This window comes from Antechinus flavipes, chromosome 4, assembly GCF_016432865.1.
Source record: "Antechinus flavipes isolate AdamAnt ecotype Samford, QLD, Australia chromosome 4, AdamAnt_v2, whole genome shotgun sequence".
Lineage (NCBI taxonomy): Eukaryota > Metazoa > Chordata > Mammalia > Dasyuromorphia > Dasyuridae > Antechinus > Antechinus flavipes.
In genome coordinates, this window is record NC_067401.1 from 168,577,629 (window position 1) to 168,603,238 (window position 25,610).

General features: G+C 36.1%; 1 protein-coding gene across 1 annotated transcript; it reads right to left on the reverse strand.

The window, feature by feature from the left end:
• Positions 1–4,668: 4,668 nt before the first annotated feature.
• On the reverse strand, positions 4,669–18,443 carry ENPP7 (ectonucleotide pyrophosphatase/phosphodiesterase 7). Its single transcript, XM_051995441.1, has 6 exons — positions 18,169–18,443; positions 16,398–16,543; positions 9,509–10,135; positions 7,275–7,494; positions 5,382–5,476; positions 4,669–4,970 (listed from the first exon to the last, which is right to left on the reverse strand). Exons 1-5 carry the CDS (start codon positions 18,434–18,436, stop codon positions 5,400–5,402), a joined length of 1,338 nt encoding a protein of 445 aa, XP_051851401.1. The 5' UTR covers positions 18,437–18,443; the 3' UTR covers positions 4,669–4,970; positions 5,382–5,399.
• Positions 18,444–25,610: the final 7,167 nt, after the last annotated feature.

Here is a 25,610-nt window from a genome sequence, read left to right on the forward strand (position 1 = left end):
GGATCTGAATATGTTTTTTTGCTCTCATTGACTTGATTGGGCACATCTCCTACAATGAGAATCAATGCTTTTCACACAAAGATATTTCATGCCTCAGATAATTCTCCTTGTTTTGCATTTATTGTGATTTTTTTGAATCAGATATAAACATTTACAGTTGGGTAAACACCCAACTTTTTGTTCTATAGACATCTAATTTATTTGCTTCTGAAACATTAGCCTGTTGTAACAACTTACATAGAATAAAAGTATCAAAATTAACAAATTATTTGGTATTATAATTTGTGGTGCAGGATTGTTTATTGTGATTTAGGTATGCATTTTTGCTACAGCTGCCACTGATAAGTAAACTGGGATCTATATACATAACTTAAACCATCTTGACATCTGTATTTCAACATAATTGGTTTATAATCCCATATATATTTAATTTGACCTATTTAAAGAAATTCTGAAAAGAGGTCCATAAGTTTCTCCAGAATTTCAGAGGCACAAAATTGTTAAGAATCCTAAGTTTATACATGAACTGATGCTAAATGAAATGAGTAGAACTAGGAGATCATTGTACATAGCAACAACAAGATTATTCAATGACCAATTCTGATGGATGTGCCTCTTTCCAATAATGAAATAATTAAAGCCAGTTCTAATGATCTTGTGATGAAGAGAGCCATTTACAACCAAAGAGAGGACTGTGGGAACTGAGTGTGGATCACAACATAGCCTTTTCACTCTTTTTGTTGTTGTTGTTTGCTTGCATTTTGTTTTCTTACTCATTTTTTTCCCTTTTTGATCTGATTTTTCTTGTGCAGCAAGATAACTGTATAAATATGTATACATATATTGGATTTAACATATATTTTAACATGTTGAACATATATTGGATTACTTGCCCTCTAGGGAAAAGAGTGGGGGGAAGGAGGGAAAAAATTGGAACACAAGGTTTTGCAAGGATCAATGTTGAAAAATTATCCATGTATATATTTTGAAAATAAAAAGCTTTAATAAAAAAGATAATCCTAAATTTAAAATATGGGAATTTGTAGGGCCTTTCTCCCTGAATCTCTTACCTCTTAGGTGGCTGACATGAGAACATGGAAGGGAAGAAGACAGGAATGTGGTGTTTTCTACATTTCTAGGATGCATGGGGTAACCCAATAGCCTGAAAGGGCTTTATTCTAAGAATATGTTTGGTAGGTATACATTTTCTTTGTCTTAGGAAGAGAGAAGACTGGACAACATTGATGGAAAGTGAAGTGAATGTCTCCTGTGCTTCAGGTTTCCACAGGACAAGGCAAATTAAAAAGAGGTCAGAGATCCCAGACTGGTTCTGGGCTTTGCTGCCACAGTGGCAAACTTGCCCCCTGGAAATCATGAAACAGCCATATCCTATAACAAGGATTACTTTACTTAGTTACTATGGAAGGGATATCTTAAAAGTGAACCACATGTACCTTATCATCTGGTTGAGAGGATTAATTCGTGTCTTTAAAACATTTTTATTAATATTTTTCATGTCATTTTAAGTTTTTTTCACCAATTAACAACTTTTTTTCCCTTCCTCACAGCTTCTCCCCTTCTCACTGAAAAAAATAGAAAAATAAAACCCAAGTAGCATATACATGATAACCTTGTACTAACCATGTCCAAAAATAAATGTGTCACTCTGAATTTTGAGACCATTTCTTTGATAGTAAGTAGGTAGGTAGCATGGTTGTCATTGATAATCTGGAATTATTGATAATTTTCTATATTTTTCAGAGTTCTTAAGTCTTTCAAAGTTGTTTATAGTTATAGTTATATACATTTTCATTACATTCTGTAACAGTTAATACAAATCTTTCCATACATTTATTCATTTCTCATGACACAGAAATTAATCTGTTCAATCATTCCTCAATTGAAGAGCATCTCCTGAGTTTTTAGTTTTTTGCCATTATAAACACTTTATATAAATGTTTTTGCACATAAAAATCCTTTCCCTTTTATTTTGTTCTCCATGATCAGTAAGCCTAGAAGTACCACTGGGTCAAAAGAGAATATAAAATTCATTGACTTTTTGGACATAACTGTGGTTCCAAATTGTTTTTCAGTTATGATTGGACAGTTTCACAACTCTTCCAATAATCTTTTCTCATAGCCCCTTTAACATTTGTTACTTTCCTATTTTTGTTATCTGCCAATTTTATGAATGTGAGGTAAAATCCCAGAGTTTCTTTAGTTTGCAGTTCTTTAATTATTAGTGATTTGGAACGTTTTTTTTTCCATGACTATTAACAAAAATTATTTACTCTGAGAATCAATTGTTCATATCCTTTGACCATTTGCCAGTCAGGGGATGACTATTATTCTTATAAATTTGAATCGGTTCCTTATATATTTTGAAGATCTTTATCAAAGAAACTTACTATAAATGTTTTCCCCAGTTAATTGTTCTAATTCTGGCCTTTCTAGTTTCAAGTGTGTTGGCTTTGTTTGTGCAAAACCTTTATGATTTTATGTAATCAAAATTAACCATTTTATCTTCTCTGATCCCCTCCCTCCTTTCTTTGGTTATGAATAATTATCCTGGCTTCTGACCTTTGGAATAGCAAATGGAGAGATTTCATAAATCCTACTTTGATTCATGGCTATTTAGTGAATTTAAAAAAATGTCCTCTTTTTACAGTACACATTTTTTGTGATAACTACATGTCTCTACATCAGGGAACAATTTTTCACAGAGACAAAGGAGCAGGAATTCACAAATGTAACCAGATAAAAGTACATATGTCTCCTATGTTGTGTTCACATTCATGATATTGGCACATGGACAAAGAAAATCAAAGCTTGAGGGAACTTTAGAGATAATCTATTCTAGGGCTTACTACCCCCCTGGCAGGGGGGTGAGAGGGGAGAGGGTATGTGTGTGTGTCCATAAACTTGTTTTTAAAAAATATTTTGATAATAGTATTTCAATATGATTAGTTTTCTTTGTCATCTCATATATTTTTTATTTTGGGCATTTATAAGCATTATTCTGAGAAGGGATTCTGAGATAGGATGGATCATATTACCAAATGGGTCAAAAAATTGAATGCGCCATTTGGTACAACTTCTTAATTTAAAGAATGACAAAATTGAGGCCCAAAGGAGGAGAAAATGCCTTACTTAGGGTCACAGCAAACAAAAAGCGGAGTCAAGATTGAAACCTCATTTTTGGCTGATAAACTCACATACATACACATACACACATACCCATATGCACTTAGCCTTGGTCTAGACACACTTTTTCTTTTTGATTTTGGTTTTAAGAACTGTGACTTGACAAAGTCTCTTTTAATAGAGTGAGATAACATTCCCAGAGAAACATGGAGGCTGCTAGGTCTCCAGTAATCTATGCTGCTAGATCACCAGCCAGAGTTTCCTTAGGGTCATTGTTTCTTCCTTTCTTGCTAAAAGTTCCCCAAGTACAATCTTCCTTGGCCTGTCAAATTCTCATAGAGTGTCTGGAATATTCTCTGAGTGGAATGAGAGAATGAGGGAAGGGAGTTGGTGCTAGAGCTAGTCAGTATTCTAGATTGCATGGCAAGTGCTATTAAAAGAACAGGGTGGTCTCACCTGACAGTAACTTGAACTTCGGATTAAATGACCTAAACTAAGAATCTGAAGCAGCTCATTAGAAATTCAGGGAAGTCACATATAGGCTGTACTTGACATATATGTCAAGTACAGATTAAATTTCAAGAACAGATTAAATTTCTGTGTCATGAGAAATGAATAAATGTATGTGAAGATTTATACCAACTGTTACAGAATGTAATGAAAATGTATACAACTATGATGCTACATTCAAACATGGGGCATTCAGATACTTGGACAGCTTTCAGAGACATTAGAAACAAAAAGTTAAAAATCTCATTTATATATATGGGGAATCTAGTGCCTCTAAGTTTATCCTAAGGGCCACCAGACAAATATTGTAAACCATCTCCCCCCATATTTCTGACCCTGACCTATCTCAAGAGGTACTCATCTAAGTTAGCCCTGACATTTCAAGTCTTGAACTTTCAAGGCTCAGCTTATTCAAGAAGTTTTCCCTATATTCCTCCAGCTAAAATGATTTTTTCTCCTTATTTTCTTTGAAATCTTTGTGATCTCTTCCTTATCTTTATTATTCCCTCTATCTTGTATTATGCTTGCGTGTGTATGTGTGTGTATGTGCTCCTTTGATGAAGTGTTCTACATTTTGTCAGCTATAGTAGAGGAATCATTAAGTGATCCCATTTTAGGAATGTGTTTCCTCACAAGAGAAGGGGTAGTCCTATTTGCACCTTGTTCAGTCCTCTTGTTCTCTCTTCCCTCTTCCCCTAAGAAATCATTAAAGGAATGTTATTGATATTTTAATTTCCCCCCATTTTTCAGGAATAAAATTCTTAACAAAATTTAAAAAAGGAAGAATATAAGCTTCTTGACAGCAAAGACTTGTATAAAGCAGGTGCTTAATGAATGAATGAACCACAATCTCACATCATTTGAGACAACTCTGACTTAGGCAATTAATAATGCTAGAATGAAGAGTCAAATGGACTGACGATGGGACTTGGAGGAACCCAGAATAGGAAGCTAGCTCATTGAGCAACCAGAGAACCTTTCTCTAGTTTCCAGAGTCCTCTCTATAAGAATGAGTTCTTTTCAGTTGAACCATTGCCACTTGTTTTATTCAATTTAATTCAATTCAACAAATATTTGTTAGGCAACTACTTTATGAAAGAAACTTGAAATAAAAAGAAAAAATAACATTCCCTGTCCTCAAGTAGCTTGCCATATAACATACAGAAAAATAAATACATCGTAATTTAAGAAGGGAGAGACTACTAATAATGGAGGTGATCACGAAGAGTGTCTTATGGGAGGTGGCCCCATGAGCTAAGCCTTGACAGAATACAATTCCAAGAGATGATGGGGAGGAGTCCATCCTCTACAAAGGCCTGAAGGGAAATAGGAGAGAGAATGTTAAGTATGAGGAATCGTTACTAGGCTGTATCAGGTAGAATATAAAAGAGGGCACAAAGGGAAATAATATGAAACCAGTCTTAGAATGCAGACAGGCTGGAGCCAGGTTGTGGAAGGCTTAATATGTCAGGCTATAGAGTTTGAATTTGTAGAATCAATAGGGAGTTGTTGAAGGTTTTCACATAAGAAGGTGGTGGGATCAGAGCTCTGCCTTAGGAAGATTAATTTGGCATTTGTGTGAAGAATGGATTGGGGTGTAGAGAGATTGGATGCAGTCTCTCTTTTTCTTTCAGTCTTGATCTCCCTTCAATTCAGGAAGAAGAGAGAGCCAGGGAAACAAGAATGACAGTCCCTATCCCTTTATTACATTTCCACTGAATAATCACCTTGAATGATAGGGGATGTTAGAGGATTGTCCTCAGTAAGATCATAGCCATCATGAGTCCCAAAGGCAGCTTCCCATATGACAGATGGAAAGAACCTAAGGAAAACAAAAAACAAAAAACAACAACAACAACAAAAAAAAAAACCTTCTAGCAAACTAGAACAGTCTTTGGCCAAGATGAAGATGAAACCAATTTAGGATGCAGATTGAGGGAATATATATCTTTATCTCTTTTCTGAATGGGAGAGAATCTTGGAAACTGTTATAGGCTGGAATTACTGAAGTTTGAGATTTTTCCTGGAAGACGGTTAGGTTAGCTATAATTCTTTAAAATGTTTTGGGACAGTTTCTCCAAACTAGTACAGATTAACCTTGGTGATTTTAGGTCAGACTTTTGGATGTGACAAGGGCATCCTGTTTTTTCTTTACTCTTTTTAAGGTGAAAAAATCATGTAGGTCCTAAAATGCTCTTTGGAGGAGTCTGACCTCAGGATTGGGTGAATTATAGGAATTTCATCTAGGTTATCTAAGTGGAAAACAAAACAAGGGTTTGTACTGTGAATTTAGGCAATTTGTTTAACCTTGATAACCTTTGAAACCTCACTCTGACATTCAGCTCAAATATCTGATGTAAAAGTTATTATTTTAATTGCTGTGGTTTTGTTATTGTTTGGCAGCTAGAGAATAGAGTGCTGGAGCTGAAGTCAGGAAATTGTTGAGCTGTTTCAGTTGTGCCCTACTCTTTGGAACCCCATTTGGGTTTTTTGGGCAGATATACTAGAGTGGTTTGCCATTTCTTTTTTCAGTTGATTTTACAGATGAAAAAACTGAGCAAAGTAAAGTTGCCCAGCTTCACAAAGTTAGTAAGTGTCAAGTCAGATTTGGAATCATGAAGATGAGTCTTTCCAATTCACAGACCAGTGTTGTATCCATTATACTACTTAGTGACCCACAGGAATCAGGAAGACCTGAGTTCAAAGTCAGTCTCAATTAATTACTAGTTGTGTGACTCTGGACAAACTACTGTTTTCCTGACTTCCCTTTTCTATAAAGTGGGGGGCATAATAGCACCTACTTAACCAAGGTTGTTGGGAGGATAAAATAATATTTGTAAAGTGATTTGCAAACTTTAAGTGCTATATGATCATCTCAGAGAGCTGGGAGAGAGGATAATAAGTGAGATACTGATTATGGACAATACTTTTGCATATGATGGTTTGTGTTGTGGAATTGGTGGCCCATGTTTCCCAAGATTTTGCAGTATTCTTTGCAAAGTGAAAGAAGTGGGAATGTGCCTCCCAGGTAAACGATGATGTCTTTTGACTCCACTAGATGTCACTGTTTCAACAAGAATTTACCTTACCCCTAGAAGACCCAAATACATCTTTAGTCAACACATGTGTTCCTTAGGGTGTGTGTGTGTATGTGTGTGTGTGTGTGTGTGTAAACAAAGTCATCCTCTATACCTGTGCACAGACTTACTTGAAATGAGAGAGACAGAGACAGAGACAGAGAGAGACAAAGAGGCAGAGAAAGAGACACAGAGAAGACAGAAACAGAGAGACAAGATAGAGACAGAGACATGGAGGCAGAGAAAGAAAGACAGAAACAGACAGACAGAGGGAGACAGACAGACAAATCAGAGAATGAACTAGAGAGACAGAGTTGGAGAGAAGTCATACAGAGACAAAGAGAGACAGAGACAGAGAAAACAGAGAGGCAGAGAGACGGAGAGAGAAAGAAAAAACCAGAGAGAGAGAGAGAGAGAGAGAGAGAGAGAGAGAGAGAGAGAGAGAGAGAGAGAGAGAGAGAGAGAGGAAGTTGGAAAGGAAAGATGGAGCAAGCTAGACTTGTAAGAACAAAGAACAACTCAGGTCTGAATCCCCTCTGGCACCTGAACGTAGCATGGGCAGAGTGATCTTTAGGTTCCCGTCATTGGCTTCTGGTTTGATGTCCAGCAGTTTACAAAGAAGCTCATACACATGGACACTCTCAAAGGGTTCTACTTCCAGGCCTCTCTTAAAGTCAGGACCCACAGCTCGGAAGATAGTCTTCATGTCCATGTTCTCATTGTCAAAACCATGCTCCCCCTTGTTAAATTGGACGTTAATTCTCTGTGAAAAAAACAAAATTACGTCCATTGCTAATATTGCTGGGTAGGAGGAAAGCTGCTGCTTCTTCTTCTAGTATCTTCTTCTAGCCTCTTGCCTGCACCTAAACCTTCTCCATTGTAGTCAAGCACACAGAAATGAGAGAGAGCAAAAAGATTTTAAGACTCAGATTTTTTTTTTTTTTAGAAAAAATTCTTGGTCCTAGAGACAGACATTCAATGAATATTCATCCTCATGACTTATAAATCTAAATAAATGAGGAGAGCTACCAATCCAGAAATTGCATTTTTAAAAATAAGATTTTGAGCTGAAAGGGACCGTAGAGATAATTTAGTTTAATCCCTCCATTTTATAGGAAGTACAGAGGCCCCCAATGGGGAAGCGACTTGTTTAACATAGCTCACATAGGTAGTAAATTACAGAACTAGGACTTGAACTGATCTCCTCTTGTTTCAAATCCTGTGCTCTTTCTCTTATACATGTTAGCTTCTCCAATTTCCTAATATTCCCTTTCTTGTTTTAGTTACTTCCTCTGCTCTGTTCTTGGCTCCTGTTCATCTATTCTCTAGTTTTTCTCCTATCTGTCAGCCACAATTCTTCTTCATCATGTTCTCTTCTCAAAACACACATACACACTCACACACTCATACACATACACGGAGTCCTGATATAGTGGCTGATATTTCATGCACACTGTGTATTGAGTAAGAGTAGTAAAAAATCTATGGTGATACTCGAGAATCGAAATAGATCACCTACTGAGTGACAAGCTTTCCAAAATTTGGGCTCCAAAACCCTGGTCTTCCATTGGCTATAATGGTGTGTTTGTAAGGAAATATGGATGCTAGAAAAAGCTGGCAAAAGTGAAAGAAGCCATGAGAGAAGTCATATAAAACTTTAATTTATTCATATTCCTGATTTTAGTGTATACGGGTTCTATGACTGGGCAACTTGCTTGACCTCTCAATGTTCTAGGCAACTTTGACTCTAAATTGCACCCAAAGAGAAAATGTTTTTTGGTTTATGGAGCTCCCTGCACCAAGGAAATTCAATTCCTTAATAGAGGAAGTAGGAAAAGGAGACGCCATCTCAAGAGCATATTCTTTCTATACAGTGGAAAGTGTTAGGTTTAAAGTCAAAAACCTGGGTATGAAATCCTGTCTACTTAGGTGACCTTAGGCAAATGACCAAATTTATCAAGCTCTTAATTTAATTCTTTCAGGTGTAAATCTATGATCCTATGATCCTTCTGTTCTACTATGTTTACATGGGTCACACATTGTCATTATATCACACAAAAAGCCAACATACACTCACACATGATTATCTTCATATCTTTTATTCTTTTCCACCACTTTCCTAATGTTATAAACTTGATATTTCCCTTCTACTCCTCAGGTCTTCCCCATACTATGCTTTCTACAATTGCCTTTTCTACTCTGTTTGTCTACCCTCCTCTCCCATGGTTCCTCTCAATACTATCTGAATATCTACCACTCTGGGCTATGTCTAATAGCTTCCCATAGTCTCAGCCTTTGCCATTATTCCTTTTATCTTGTATCTGCTCCTCCATAAAGCTTTCTCTTCTTTTGTGCCTGACACGTATTCTTTATCATCAACCCTTACTACTTGGGTCTGATACACATGCATCATGAACTTCCCTTATCCTATTCTCTCATGAACCTTCTTCCTGAATCATGTATGACCATATGGACTTCATCTTTCTGTATGTCTCTATTTTACCCCAAAATTTCCTGACACCCTCTTTCTTGGATTTAGCCCAGGCCCTCCCAAATTATAGCTTTTGGATGCTGTCAACAGATTTTGTTTCTAGAACTATTCCACAACCATATTAATTTGTTACACTCCCAAACACTCCCTGTGTAGATAAATGAATGTTTAGTGAAAACTTCCTCTCAAATGAGATAATAGGCATAGTGCCTGGTACATGCTAGATACTAAATGAATGCTTATTCCCTTCCAGTTCCCTCCCCCACTCCCCCATCAGTCACCTTACCCCATGAATGACATAGCCCACATCACTATACATGACCAGTGGAACAATTCTGTTATTATTGGCATAGTGAAAGCGCTCAGGGAAAGACTCCTTCTTGTAGACGTGGAGTTTAGGATGTGCATTCTTAAGGATCTCATACACCTTCTCGAGTTTCCCTTCTTTGGGAAGTAGCATTCCATTAGGTCCATAGTCTAGGAGTTCAAACTCAATATCCTTGAAGGTAAAGTTGGGAAACTTGTGAAATTCAACCAAATCACTAGCATTCTTTTGAACAGTGGTCATACCATGGTCAGATGTAATTATCAAGTTGAGGTTATCCGTGAGGTTATACATCTCAATCTTTTCCCGGAGGTAACCTACAGTTCGGTCCACCTGTAACACCATGTCTTTTCTCTCTTGGGACTCAGGACCATACTTGTGACCTGTGGAATCTGGCTCCCCAAAGTAGAGGGTGACCAAGTCCAGGTCGTCTTCTGTGAACCACTTTATCACTGTGTCAATGTTTTGTCTCCATTCTTTCTCATCATTGTACTTATGAAATGTTCCTTCCTTCCTGCTCACAGTGACATACTCACCTTGGTAGCTGACGTTACCACCTGGGTAAAAGAATGACCCAGTTTTTAAGCCCTGAAAAGAAAAATTAGCAGATGGATCAAAGGATGCTTGCAGTTCATCAATATTTTTTCTGTTTATCTTGATATCTCCACCCCTCTCCCCCCCCCATTCATCTATTTGCTCATCCATCTATCCACAATTCTGTTTTACTATAACATCTTTGTTTTTTTCAATGAGCATTTATAGCAGGATGCTATCAGGAAAATCTGGAATGACATACATGAACTGAAACAAAGTGAAATGAACAGAACCAGGAGAACACTGTGTATAACAGCACTATCTGGTGATCAACTGTGAATAACTTAGCTACTCTCAGCAATATAATGATCCAAATCAATTGTGAAGGACTTATGGGGAAAAATACTATCCATCTCCAGAGAAAGAACCATTGGAGTCTGAATGCAGATTGAAGTATTCTTTTTCTTTACTTTTTTTTGTTGTTGTTTGTATTTTCTTTCACAGCATGACTAATGTGGAAATGTTTTGCATTACTAGACATGCATAACTCAAGTGAAATTGTTTGCCGTCTCACTTTGGCTGAGAGAGGAGTAAAGGAGAGAATTTGGAATTTAGAATTTGAAAAAAAAAGAATGTTAAAATTATTTTTACATGTAATTGGGGAAAATAAAAAATTATTTTTTAAAAAGAGCATCATATTTCTGACCTTATGCTATTTTTAGAATAGCTTTATGATACAAGTAGAGTAAGAATTGTTATCCTCATTTTACATAGGAGGAAGCTATTTCTCAGAGTGACTAAAATCAATAGCTATAATTTATTCAAACATTTCACAATTGATAGGTATCCTCTTAGTTTCCAATTCTTTGCTACCATTAAAAGAATTGCTATGAATATTTCTGTGCATATAGATCCTTTCCCTCTTTCTTTAATGTCTTTGAGGTATAGGTCAAGTTGTTGGGTCAAAGGGGATTTAAAACCAGTTGAAAAAAAATGCTCCAAATAAAAAAGGGAAATGCAAATAAAAGTAAAATCTGAAGATCTACCTCATACCATAAGATTAGAGAAGTTGACAAAAATGGAAAATGACAAATGTTAGCTCATTGGATACACTGTTAGTGGAGCTATGAATTGGTTCTGTCATTCTGGAAAGCAATTTGGAACTATGCTACTAAAGTTACTCAACTACAATGTAAAATCATTTTTGAATACTGAAGAGTGTTATGTTACATGGTATTATAATTATTATTATGACATAAATTAACAACCTTAATTAGGGCCAGATCTGGGACTAGAAACCAGATCCTTTGACTGAGATTCAGTAAAGAGCCTGGGTTCTTTTCATTAGTATTGTGCTTGTTTTCTCCATTTGTTTTCTACCATAAACTTCTGTGAAGAGGCATCATGGCCTAATGGAAAGAGGGCTGGAGCTAGAATCAAGAGAGACTGAATTTGAATTTTAGTTCTGAGCCTTAACTTGTTTGGGTGGCCTGAGAAAGTCACTTAACCCATTTGAGCATCAGTTTCCTCTCTATACATGGGGATAATAAAATTCATTCTACATTCTCCCAGCATTTTGCAAACCTCAATTGGTATAAAAATGAGAATAACTATAACTATTAAGTAGAATAAAAATGAATCAGCAAAAGTATTGCCAAAGACAAATAATGTGGGAGAGTTACACAGAGTTGAGAGATAATGGATGGACAGTGCAAAGATCGCCCTGTTGACTTTTTTTTTTTTTTATTGAACCCATGATTTCATTGATATAGGGAACTCTCTGTGAAGAAAATCCCTTTACCAATGCCATTCAATAACTGCAGCTGCCTCAATGGTGGCAACTTATAGAGTTACTCAGGGACATTGGAGGTTAAATGACTTGCCATAATCACACAATTGATATGTATTGGGAGCAGTATTTGACTTTGAGATAGACTTTCTATTCACTATCTTGCCTCTATTTACTCAGTTCTCTGGCATGTCTCTAGTATCTTTAAAATTTTAAAAGAACCACAGGATTACAGTGAGTGATGATCTGAAAGGATTATTCACATCTGTGAGATTATTTATCTATCCACTCATCCAATATATTTAGGTAATCACCCATCCCGATTTTCTTTCTCTATTTAATTTCTGACCCACATCATCATCCCTTTGATCTAGCTATAGACTGAGCACTCACACAGTGGTAAATGATGTCAGGTATCAAGTTATTAGCCTTTTCTTTCTGCCATGTATTATCCAACTAAGGGAAACTCACATTTGTGTTTACTCTATTTATTATGTAGGAGTGGGCTCTTAGATTTACACTATTTTTGTTTGCGAATTTTCTTTTGTTCTGTGAGAGCAGTCCTTAATCTATAGACCTGGAAATCAGGAGATCTGGGTTCAAGCTTCATCTCTTTCACTCTTTTGCTGTATCATCTCTGTATTCTCTGAGTCTGTTTCCTTCTCTGTATATGAGGGTAAGAATACCAGTTTTATGTTTTGAGACTCAAATGAGATAATGGATGTGAAAGTGCTTTGTGACAATTATTATCACAGCAGGACTGGAATCCAGGGGGTCTTCATTATTTGAGGATAATTACTACTGTAAAAAAAGGGAAATCACTTAAAGTGGGGAACAAGATTTCATAGTAAATAATAAAAAAAAGGTTTGATTGGGACTTTATTTTCAAAAAATAAACCTACAAATTATAAAAATAGGCTTGCTTTATGTTATACATTAAAAATGTATTTATTTCATTTTCAATTTATGGAATAAAAACATTTCCATAATATGATATAATAAAAAAGATAGTTGTACATGAAACTGCAAATCTATTATGTACAACTTGCAACTTTTAAAAATATATAACAGAATTATTATGTAAATTTCTTTTTTTCCCTTCTTTTTCTTCCCTCCATCTCTAGGGTGGACTAGAGATCTAGTCATCCTAGAGATGACTACTATTAGAAACAAATATTTATATATATAAGTAAAATTATACTCTACATACTTCTTTTTATCAGTTCTTTCTTTGGATAAAAATATAATTTCAGTTACGTGCTAATTCTTAAAAGGAAAATGAATGAATCAAAAAAATTTGGGAGGAGGGCTAGCATAGTATGATAAGGAATTCTTCATTTCACATCTGATTTTTGCAGCATGACCATAAGGAGGAATATCAATTTATTTCATCAGTTTTTCTGAATTTCTTAATCCTTTGACATTTTGAATTGTCCTCTTTAAAAGTGCCTAAGGACAATCAGTTAGTGACTTGCTGCTGATAGAATGGGGTGGGCAGGGATAGATTCTAGTTTGAAATAGATAGGTTATTTAAATTGGGAACAATTTTATAAATTTATTACCTATAATTTTTAATAATTTCATAACTTTATTAGTAAATGTTTTCATGTCAGGATGACTTTTGTTTCTTTCCTCATATAACTTCATAGACTAGCAATATGGAATTGTGAATAGAAAACTGACCTCAGGAAAACTCAGTTTTAAGGGCTGCCTCTAATACATCTTGATTGTGTGATGGGCAAATGAATTAACTTCTCAGTGTTTCAAGAAACTATTTAAGACTTAAACTGCATAAAACGGTTGTTGTTGTTTAGCTATGTCTGATTCTTTGAGGCCCCATTTTGGAGTTTTCTTTACAAAGCTACTAAAATGGTTTGCCATTTCTTTCTTCAGCCCATTTACTGAGGAAACCGAGGTAAACAGGTAAAAGTAACTTGCTTAAGGTCACACAGCTAGTAAATGTTTAAGGATAGATTTGAATTCGGAAAGATGAATTTTCCTAACTCTAGGTCTAATGCTCTATCCACTATGTCCATAAAAAAAGGGTCATTGAACAGAAAGATTGTGTGATGATCAATTATGGTAATCTTATCTGTTCTCAGCAATACAGTGATCCAAGACAATTCCATCTGTATGTAGAGAAAGAACTATGGAGTCTGAAGGCTGTTTGAAGCATAATAGTTTCACCTTTTTTGTTGTTTATTTTTTCTTTCTCATGGCTTTCCCCTTTTGTTCTGTTTTTTTTTTTTCACAACACAAATATGGCAATATGTTTACAATGAGTGTATATGTATAACCTATGTCAGATTGCTTGCTCTCTTGCAGACAGAGGAAGTCAGGCAAAGAGGGAGGGAGAAAAAATTGGAACTGAAAATCTCACAAAAATGAATGTTGAAAATTATTTCTACATGTAATTGGGAAAATAAAATACTATTGAAGAAAAAATATATCCAGAAATACTATTGAAGTTTAAAAATAATTCTCAATTTAAAAATCTAGATAAAATTGATATTCAGTATATATTTGTATATATATATATATATATATATATGCATATATATATACACACACACCCACAGACATACATATATATGTATGTACATATATACACATATTTGTGTATATATATACACAGATATGTATATATTTATACACAAATACACACACATATATGCATGTGATTTGTGTTGGATTTTCTCTTTCACTGCAACCACAGGTCTGCACAGAAACAAAATACAACTTAGTTACTGCAAAGACTTGGATGATGAGTACTTGGTTAATGAGAACCCATCATAGTGAGACTTTTTTTTATAAAACCTTTGGTTTCTTCTAAGCTAGAAGGAGATATCTGTGCATCTAGGATTGGTAGGGAATTCTAAGAGATTATCTTATCTAACTCCTCACCACCACTTTACTGCTAAGGGAAACTGATTGCTAGAGAGAGAAATGATTTCCCAAAGTCACACAGTTACAAGTAGCAAAGGAAGGATTTGAATACTCTGGTCTTCTAGCCCGAATCCAGTGTTCATTTCTGTAAATTATACTATAGTATTAAGCTATTCAGCCTTGGGATGGGAGGAATTTGAAAAAACATTGTCTCCTAAGATCAATTATCCACACTCTGGTCAAATCCTCAGTATTGGGATCTTAGCCTCAAATATTAACAGAATCATAACTTCAAAGAAGGAGAAAATGTCCTGGAGTTTATCTATGTCCAACTCCTTTTATTTTAAAGATGGGAAAGCTGGCCCAGGCAGGACTGGCCTAAACACTTAAGAAGATTGGATTCAAGACTTAATTGTAACACCTTGACTATTTGATCCTTAACAAGTCCCTCAAGTTCTTAATGTAATTAGCTAGTGGTTTGAAATACAAATAGAAATGGGGGCCACTAGATCACACATAAAGATCTTTCAAGGCCACATATTGACATAGTTTTAAAATGTAATATTATTTGTATTTTACTGTGTTTTATTTATTTTGTTAAATATTTCCCAATTACATTTTTATCTGATTCAGCTGGCACTCAGAGACTGTTGTAAGTCACATATCTCTGGAAAAAGTGCATAGTATCTCAAATCTAGACAACTCTCTAAGATTCCGAGTTATAGAGAGATGCCAATTTACTAGAAAAGGGAGTTTTCACACTTGGCTTTTCCCTATATCTTTTAAATCATAGGTTCAATCTTTTTGGGAAAACTGAGACTGAGAGAGGGGATGTAACATGTATAAGGTTGCTCAGATAATTAGTGCCAGATCAGGAATTTGAACTTAGGTTTCCAAGAACCTACTCCTTTCCTCCTTTGATGTATCACCAAAGAAAGGACCTTGGAAGATTTCTCTGCTTGTCATTTCTCACACATATGTTTCCCACAGAAACACAGGACCAGCACTTAACTAACACAATACAATGCTTAATAATGGAACAATCTTTGTTTGTCCTATAGTTGTAAACATGAATGTCAAAGCTTTTTGATTACCCGTCATGAATGAGTCATGCCAAAGTATTTATGAGTCTGTGTAAAGACTTGGCTCCTCCAGGCTCCACACTGAGTCCTGAATCCCACTTAATACTAAAATTAGTTCTAAATATCTAACCTAAGTGAAGTCCACATGGACCACACCTTCTGCACATCCTGGGTTTCTTTCATTTTTCAAAGCTCTAACCAAGGCAAGGTTGATGGGTCTTTGTCCCAGGGTGCCAAATTTAAAAGATATTAGCACCTGCAGTGCTCTAATAGTATAAAAACAAAGAAACATGAGAACTTATCACTTAATTAGCGAGACTAATAGGAAGCTAACGATGCTGAGAGGAACTCCTGCCACAGTCTTTTCCATCAGGGTGAACTTCTTTCCCTTTGCCCTTCTGACTTCAATGACCTCCCCAGAACATCCCTTGACAATAATATTCTTTTTACCCTCCTCCCCTGACACTTATCCCTGGTCCAGGATGTGGTAGTTGCCCTGAGTGCAAACACCCTTGTTATAGCTCTGTCCATGTTTCCTTAGTAGGCAAGGCAATGTTACCTGTCTCTGGGCAGTGATCCAAATGGGCAGGCTGCCATTGTCCCACCACCTTTCAATTCCCAGTGTTGCATGATAGGGTAGCTTCACTTTGGTGGTGGTATTATAGTACATGTTGTGAACAACACCATGGTTCTCAATATACTTCCCTACAGGAATAAGAGACAGTTGTGGTATAGTAATGGGAGATAATACAGCCAGGATTCTGAGTAGAATCAGAAAAGCTGGGGATGATGATACCAGTGAAGGAAAGAGACAAGAGACCACAGTAAAGAGATAAGGGAATATATATATATTGATATAGATATAGATATATATATAGATAGATAGTTTTGATATAGATAGATAGATAGGCAGAGAGGAAGAAATGGGCAGTGGAAGGAACAAAAACAGAAATCAAACCATGATGCTCTTACCTTCCTAAGTTATACTGGACTCAGAGTCAAGAACATCTAAATTCAAATCAGATCTTAGACATTTACTAGTTAAACCACCTTTGGGCAAGTCATTTAATCTCTGCCTCGATTTCATCTGTAAAATGGGGATAATAATAGTACCTACTTCCCAGGAAGGTTATTAGGCTCAAATGAGAAAATATTTGGCAAGTGCTTAGCACAACACCTGGGACATAGTAAGAACTTAATAAATTCATATTAAAAATTAGTTTACCTCTTCAAAGAAGCCGTGAATCTCTTTTTGTATTCTAGGTTGATTCAGTACTTGCAAAGGTATCTCTATGGTCTCTTCTGGGTCAATGGGTTTATGATTCTACTAGTTTGGACTTTATGTTCAGAGATTGGCAAAATGGATATTAGATACTTGAGAAGTGTATCTGCTTTGCTTAAATATAATAATCATGTCCTTAAAAAGATAATATAATTTTACCGGATGGAACTTCACTGAGCCAAGATGCTTAATTTCCTTTGACCTTTCCTCTTCTCTAAAATGGGAATAAAAATACCTGATTTACAATGTTGTTATAAAGATAAAATGTGATAATATTTGTAAAGTGTTTTGCATCCTGAAACCACTATATAAATGCTATTTATTATTATGATGAACAGGAAGAAGAAGGAGAAGGAAAAGAAGAAGGAGAGGAAGAGGGAAAAGAAAAAGATAAATAATAGAACTATTCATTCATTATGCTGTTGCCTTCTAAAATCTGAAAATTAAATTCTATCCATTTGATTGAAAGGATTATGAAGTTAAAGAGACATATTTTAGCAGAAAAAAGGGATTATTGTATGGTTGGTGGAATATTGGACATGAAGTCATCTAAATCTGGGTTCAAATCTCATCTCTAACACTTAATCTGTGAATTTGAGCAAGTAATTTTTCTTATAAACTCCAGTCCCATTGTCAGTAAAATAAGAATGCCCATAGTCTCTACCTTACAGGATTGTTGAGAAACTCTAAATAGAAAATATTAAAACATTATATCAATGTCAGCTATTATTATTTCAGAATTATTAATAATAATTATATAATAATAGATGACAAATATATAATAATAATTATTATATTCACCATCAATTATTTGCATTTTCCCTAGTAAATATTCTGAATGTATTTATTTCATCTTTCCAGTATTATAAATTGGCTGAGATTAGGGGTAGTATATCTAATATTTGTCCTTTACTCCCTGTTCCATAGTATCTTGCATAGAATTCTACCTACCTTGGTTATTCACTCAATACTGCTGCCTGGCTGAACTGTTTCTTTGGAGGTTCTCTTGTTCTTGTCTCACTTTCCCCAAACCTGAGAAGGTACTCACCAGTAACCAGAGTGAAGTGGCAGGGACTAGTCATGGTGACAAAAGCTGGGATCATGTAATGAGCTTTCACGCCATCTTTAACCATGGAATCCAAATTGGGGGTATTTACATCTTGGTCATAGTTCCAACGAAAGCCATCAAAAGAAACCAGGAGCAACTTGTTCTTGGGGAGCTGCCTCTGGAAAGGAGCTCCAGTAACTAGGAAGAAGAGGGTGAGCAGAGCCACAGAAGACAGGAGAACTCTTGGACACATCATGTTGAAATGCATAGGAAAACTTGTTGCAGAGAGATGTGATCATAAGGGAAGAGCAAAGTCCTTGGGCTATACCCTGTCTATCTGATCCTAGAATATTTGCAGAGAAAAATTCCACAATGATCTAGCATATTTATTTAAGAGATATATTTGAACCAACCTTCACATTTGTCATCAGGAATTACAAGCCATTTGTAATAGAAAAAGTATTGTCCTTTGACTAAGGAAAGACCCAGGCCATCAGTTATGCTTTAACACTCAGTGGTTGTAATGGCTAAATCCATCTAAAGCCTTAGAATAGAAAAGATGTTCAACAAGGATTCTGCAGATTTAATTTGGGTTTTTGTGGCCCCTCTCACCTCCATAGGGAAGCACATTTCATTAATAGGCCAGGGTGTACAGGAATAAACAAAGACCCTTCAATGTCAGGATTAAAAAAAAATACTCAGAGAATTTGTTCTCATGTAAAATCTAAAATCCTTTGGAGCTTTGTGAGATTTGCAAAAGGGGCTTGTCCCTAGGCTTTTTTTTTTTTTTTTAAAGATTAAAAAAAGGTGTATGAATTTATTTTAGAATAAAGCATATGGTGACTGAGAATTCCATCATCCTTTCCTCTAATAAAAGAGTAACAGCAATAATTTGTTTAACAAATTAAAGATAGATGAAAGAGAAACAGGATTCCAAAGTAAATAGTATAAAATGGCAGATAAGCAGACTCTTCAATCTTCCTCTGGCTCTTTCCCAAGCACTTTTGGAGTTCTAAAAAGTGGGCTGCACAATATGAATAAGTAAGTGTCCCTCTTAAATGGTAAGATCCTTGAGGGCAGAAGCTGTTGCCACCTTCTATTTGTATCCTCAAATACCTCCTGCCTTGTATCATTACAGTACATAATAGCAGCTTAATAAATGCTTGTGTATTATTGATCCCAGAGCAAGAGCCAGAAAGAACTGTCTTGCCCAGGGAGATTCTGGGGTAGAGTAGGTATTGGGGCTTGTGGCATCTGCCAGCTCCTCAGTTTAAAATCATTAAATTCAATGACATTACCTTCTACACTCCCCACCCCCAGGCCTATAAGTCCAGCAGGCCATTCCCTAAGATGGCTACTCTTTCTTGATTGCTGGGGCTTGACCTGACCTTCAATACAGCAGGATTTTATTAGCATGACTCTCCACTTTATCAATCACTGTTGCCTTTTATTACTTCTCAGGGGCTTTATCACAAGGGCTGCCTTGCCTTCCAGCTAAATAAGGATTAATATTTAACAGGATTATGTGCTACGGGTTAATAGCACTTCTGGGAGAGAGTTGCTGGGCTCTTCTTACATACACTCTGCTTTTCATTCTTCTCGTTTTTTATATTGGGAAGAGGGTTAGATTTGAAGTGAAAGGACTTGGTTTCAAATCTAGGCTTGATTACCTAAAACCTTTGTAACTTTGAGAAAGTTATAAGAGGAATCTAGTTTATTCTTTCATAAAATGTGGGGTTTGAATTATGTGATCTCTAAAGTTCCCCCCATCCCAGCCTACACAGGATCACAGAATTTTTTTTCAGTAAAAGAGAGCTTTTACAACAAAAAGGAATCCCTACTCTAAAATGCTTTAACCCCAAATGGAAGAGGAAAGGTTTGGTTGGTGACCAAAGTATTCTTTTTAGTGTTTACTCTTTCTTCCCTACCTTTCTACCCTCTTGGTCTCTGGAGATTTAATCAGTCATACACTATTACACGATTAATGTGCATTTTTGTTTTTCTTAAAGCTAATGAGCAATATAATGAATGGCCCCTCAGGTCCAAGTGGTTTCCTCCTTTGCTGTTTATGGAATTTATATTAAATGAAAAGTTAGGGGTATAGTTCTAATTTGCTTAGACCCCAGTTAGGAAACTCCTTACATTTAGGCAGAGGTTTTGATTTTCTTCCTTAATTAAATTTGTTTATTTCTAGGGATCCTCTGGCCTCTTCATGGCTGAGGCAAAATTTAGGTTACTGGAAACATTGGGTAATGAAGCAATGGAGTATATTTAACAGAGTCTGTAAATAGACAGACATTGGCAGGGCAAGTTGGGGGAAGGATGCCAGATCTTCCCTTAGAACTTCCCTCACTTCTCTTAAGAATTGGGAAAAGCTGGTGGATTTTGCCTTGAGTTGCCTGAAGGGCAGGTGCCATCCTCAATCTCTCACTGGTCTGTTTCTTTCTAGTTCAACTCATTACATTCTGGGTAAAGCTGGGGAAGACCAATCCCATTGATTGCTGCTCAGCTATTGTCCCCATCACTTCAGTCCCTGTATGTTTAAGAACTCTGGCTCCTGAGTCATTTCTATTAGAGATCTCCATCTTCCCAAATTGCTTCCTGGGGCTAAGAGGGGAATCCTCTTATCCCTATGAACTACAAATCCCAAGATGCCAGGCAGCTCTCAAATTCCTATTATAATACCTTAAAAAGAGTCATCCATCCTGCTTGAAGACATCTAGTGAAGGGCAGCCCACTTCCTTCCAAAGCAGTCCATTCTATTTTGAAACACTCTAATTATCATGAAGGTTTTCTGACAGCAAGCCTATTTGCCTCACTATTACTCCTACTTAATGCTCCTGATTCTGCCCTCTGGGGTGAGTAAGGCAAATCTAATCCCTCATCCATTATGATCCTCAAATACTTTAAGATGGCTCTCATGTCTCCTTTGAGTCTTTTATTTTGAATTTGAATATTATGTGTCTGTATTGCAGCATTCTAAAAGTATTTTGGTCTACAAGCTTAGACACCTAATGGCTCCCAAGAAAACAGTTGGATATAATGTGTGATTATGTTATACAGAAATTATGGCTATAAGGATGGAGGAGTCAAGATCAGATTGACCTCATTTTTCATGATGGTAGAGTCCTTGGTCTTCCAAGGTGATGTTGTCATCAGGGACAGGAGGAGGCCTGGGCTCCCTCCAGAAGCTCTGGGAATGTTTTCATAGGTAGTATAATTTTATTGTTATTGGTGGACACAGTGGATAGAATGCTGGACCTCAGACACTTACTAGCTCTGTGACTCTGGGCAAATCACTTAATCTGTTTACCTGAATCCACTGGAGAAGGAAATGGCAAACCACTCTAGTATCTTTGTGAATAAAACACCATGGACAATATAATCCACAGGTCATGAAGATTCAGACATAGCTAAATAACTGAACAACCATAATAAAGACAGGGATATGCAGAGTCAGAATAGAAAATAATCTTTGTGTTGTTTTTTGAGGTGTCCAAAAACCTCTCATCCCCAATATTCCTGTCACTCTTACTTGATACAGTACTTGAAATGTCTACTGTTATGGCTCCTGTTGAACTAAAAATACATAACCTATGAGGAAGCAAAATATTCATTCACTAATATGCATTCAAGCATTATGGTATATTAATAAGAACACAACTTTTCTTCTCTGTAAATCTAGGTAGTGTAAAGGCAGAATGGCCCAGTGAAAATCATGTTGGATTTGGACTTGGAGTATCTGAATTTGCTTTCTGGCCCTGACACTTTGCCCTTGTAATGGTGAAAATAAATCTCTGTAGGGGTTGGAGAGGATTCTGGAAAGACGGTCAATAAATTTCAAGCTCTCCAAATTTCTCCCACAAACAAAACAAATTCATGCCTCAGGATGAACATCGACTGGAGAAAAATCAAGAAGACTTGAGCCATAACAGGGGTCCTTCTCATATAACCCAAATAGATCTGAAGAAAAACCCCAGGCTAAGTTTTAGCCAGGGTGAAAACACCTCCAGGATAGCTCCACAGAAAACCAAGTAGGACCTCTGGGGCTAGATGGGTTGATTAGATATGTTGACATATTCCCACCTCCCAAACAGTGTGTGAAGTTGGGGATCTGATTCCGGGAAGACTGAGGGAACTGATTAGGAACACCAGGCCCAGTTGGGCTGCAGAGACATGGCCCTGAGCGAGAAGGAGCCAGCATACCTGTGATTGCAGAAGCACTGGGACAGGGACATTACTGACTATAGGCACTTGGTTTGCTCTTGATTTGGGGTTCCAGATCAGAGGGGAGAGCTGGAGTGAAGGTAGAGGCACCATCTTTTCCCCTCCCCCCAAGATTAGAGGTGCTTATACTAATACTTCTCATTAAAAAAAAAATGAACCAGCAAAGAAGAATCCAACCTTTATGGAACCAGAGAAGACCAGGGTTCATCCTTAGGGGAGGACACTGAAATAAAAAAGCTTTTTCTACTTCCCCAGAGAGAATTTATAGAAGGACTCAAAAGATGTAAAAATCAAATGAGAGACACTGAGGAAAAATAAAAAAAATTTAAAAAACATTCAAGAGAAACAAGATTATGAAATAAAAAAAAAATTAACCAACTAGAAAAGGAGCTACAGAGTCTTAGAGATGAAAATAACTTTGAAAGTTAGCATTAGGCAAGGGGAAAAAAGAGAAGTTATAAGAGACCAAAACATAACAAAACAGAATTTAAAGAATCAAAAAATAAAACAGAATGTAAAAGATCGTATAAGAAAAACAACAGATCTGTATGTAAGAATAATTGAACTACCTGAAAGTTGTGACCAAAAAAGAATCTTAATACAATAATGCAAGAAATAATCCAAGAAAATTGTCCTGGAGTGATAGAATTTGAGGGGAAAGTAGAAACAAACAAACAAAAAAAAATTCACTGATCTCCATTTCAAAGAGATCCTTTGTAGAAAACACATAGGAATATTATTGCCAAATTTCAGATCAGATAAGAGAAAATTTTGCAAGAAACAAGAAAAGAACAATTCAAATTTGCTAAAATCACAGTTAGAATTGTACAGGTGCAATAAAAAAAAAACTGCTGCTATTGCAATCATATATACTGGCAATCAAAAGAACTAGGCTTGTGGTCGAAAACATCATACCTAGAAAAACTATTCATAATATTAAATGAAAAAAAAAAGGACATTCAACAAACTTGCAGATTTTCAGAATTTTCTTGAACTCAATAGAAAATTGAACACATAAGAGCCAATATCAAAAATCATTTTCAAGGAACTTATCATGGACAAATTGTTTATGTTTTTTTACATGGAAATGTATACCATATGTTTAAGATTTACATCAACAATTGCATAGCTCAAAAGAAAAACTGGGGCAAAGTTAAGGTAAAACTAGTAATTATCTTATACAAATAAGGTACAGAGGAAGAATATATACAGAGGCATTGGAGGGATTGTAGTTCTGAAAACCTCACTTTGGGAATGAGTTAAATAGGCAACCCTGTTAAATAGGCAACTGTATGTGTGTATGTGTGTGTGTGTACACCATGAAGGGTATAGCAGCTTCCAAAATCTATAAAAAAATAAGGGAAGGTGGATGGAGGGGGAAGCAAAAGGTGGGGAAAGAAGATAAGAGATGGGTCCATGGATGGGGGTAAGTTAAATAATAGCAAGGCAAGGTAAGAAACAAAATTAAAGCAAAGCATTAGTATGGATAAGGAAAGGTGTGTGTTGTGTGTGTGTAAACATAAATGTTTTCTTGCTTAACTATAGTCTACTTGAGTGAGGTGTGGGAGATGAAAGGAGAAAAAAAGAATAAAATTAAAAAAATGTGCAGAGAAACAACCTACAAAGAAATAAAGAAAAGATGGATACTTGTGAATATAATTTCTTCTACTTTTACATATCCTTTCTTGAATTGATAATTTATTGTTATATATTTTGAATCCTCCTTGATGTTCTGCTGGGTTCATGACAATGTTCTATTCTGTTCTGGTTTTTTTTTTTTTTTGGTTGTTGTTGTTGGTGGTGTTTTTCTTTTTCTTCTTTAATGTTTTTAAATAAAATAAAAAAGGAATGAAAAAGAATCTCTGTATATCAGTTTCCTCTCCTATAAAATGATGAAAGAGTTGGACTAAATAACCATCACATCTTTCTTAACTATGATCTTATGCTTTCTAAAGAACCTTACAGCTCTAATATCCAATCCAATCCAATTCTCATTTATCAAACATCTTCATGCAAGGACCACACATCTGAAAAGAAACAAATATTTATCCTTCATTTTCAAAGAGTTCCAATGATTTCCCAGATGATGGTTTGAATTGAGAATGAATTGGATTTAAGGGAGGCAGAGTTGCACAAAGTCATCATTTTCTCTGTCTTCCAGAGTCATAGAAGTTGAGTGGCAGGACAAAAAGATGGCTCAAAATGTGATTGTTCTTGTTTCTTTCGTATTTACTCTTCCTCATTTAGGTGAATGAGTTTTTTAAAATGAGAGTGCTTGGGTGCCTGGTGAGACCAAGATGTCCATTAAAATTATTAGAAGTTAGCTGAATGCCAGCTGAGTGGGCCAACTGAATGGTAATGGCTATGGTAGTGTCTTCAGTGGGAGAGGAGGTATCCAAGGACAAATAGATGAATAGCAATTACTATCAGAGCAACTTGCTCAGTGAATCAAGGGAGTGTCTCATACATAGTCAATAGCACAAATAAGCGCCAACCTAGGAAAGAGAAAGGAGTTCTTTGAAAAAAATAAAGGCATTCTGGGGCAGATAGGTGGCACAGTGGATACAGCACCAGCACTGAAGTCAGGAGGACCTGAGTTCAAATCTGGTCTCAGATACTAAACATTTCCTAGCTGTGTGACCCTGGGCAAGACACTTAACTTCAATTGCCTCAGCAAAAAATTAAAATAAAATAAAAGCATTCTGGCTCCAGGAGTTAGGAGGTACCTCTGGATCACATGTGTTCTCTCTGTATGTGCCTGACTTCCATGGTTCATTTGAGTTTGACCTTGGGTTTATAAGGTGAGAATATGTTCCAGGCAAAATGGGAAAACTGTTTTGCTAGTAATTGCTCTCTGTGTGCTTTCTCAGTAAATACCATTGTCTAGAAGCTAATAGAGTTTTCTACTGGTTGAGCAATGTGGTAATGGTGTGGTGATGGGGACACAATGGATGAACTCATGAGATATGTAGAAGAAACTGTAAATCCCTTCATCTTTCTGAATCCTAGTTTCCTCATCAATAAGACAGGACCATAATATTCTTGCGTCATGTACCTCATAAGGCTATAATAAGGACTAAAATACAGGGTAAGACCATTGTCATTCTAAAGAACAATGAAAATATAAGGTATCCATAATCTCATCCAAAGAGTCGTGATCACATTAGCAACTGTCAAACTATAAATTAATCTAAATTCTTATTGTCTGTGATCAT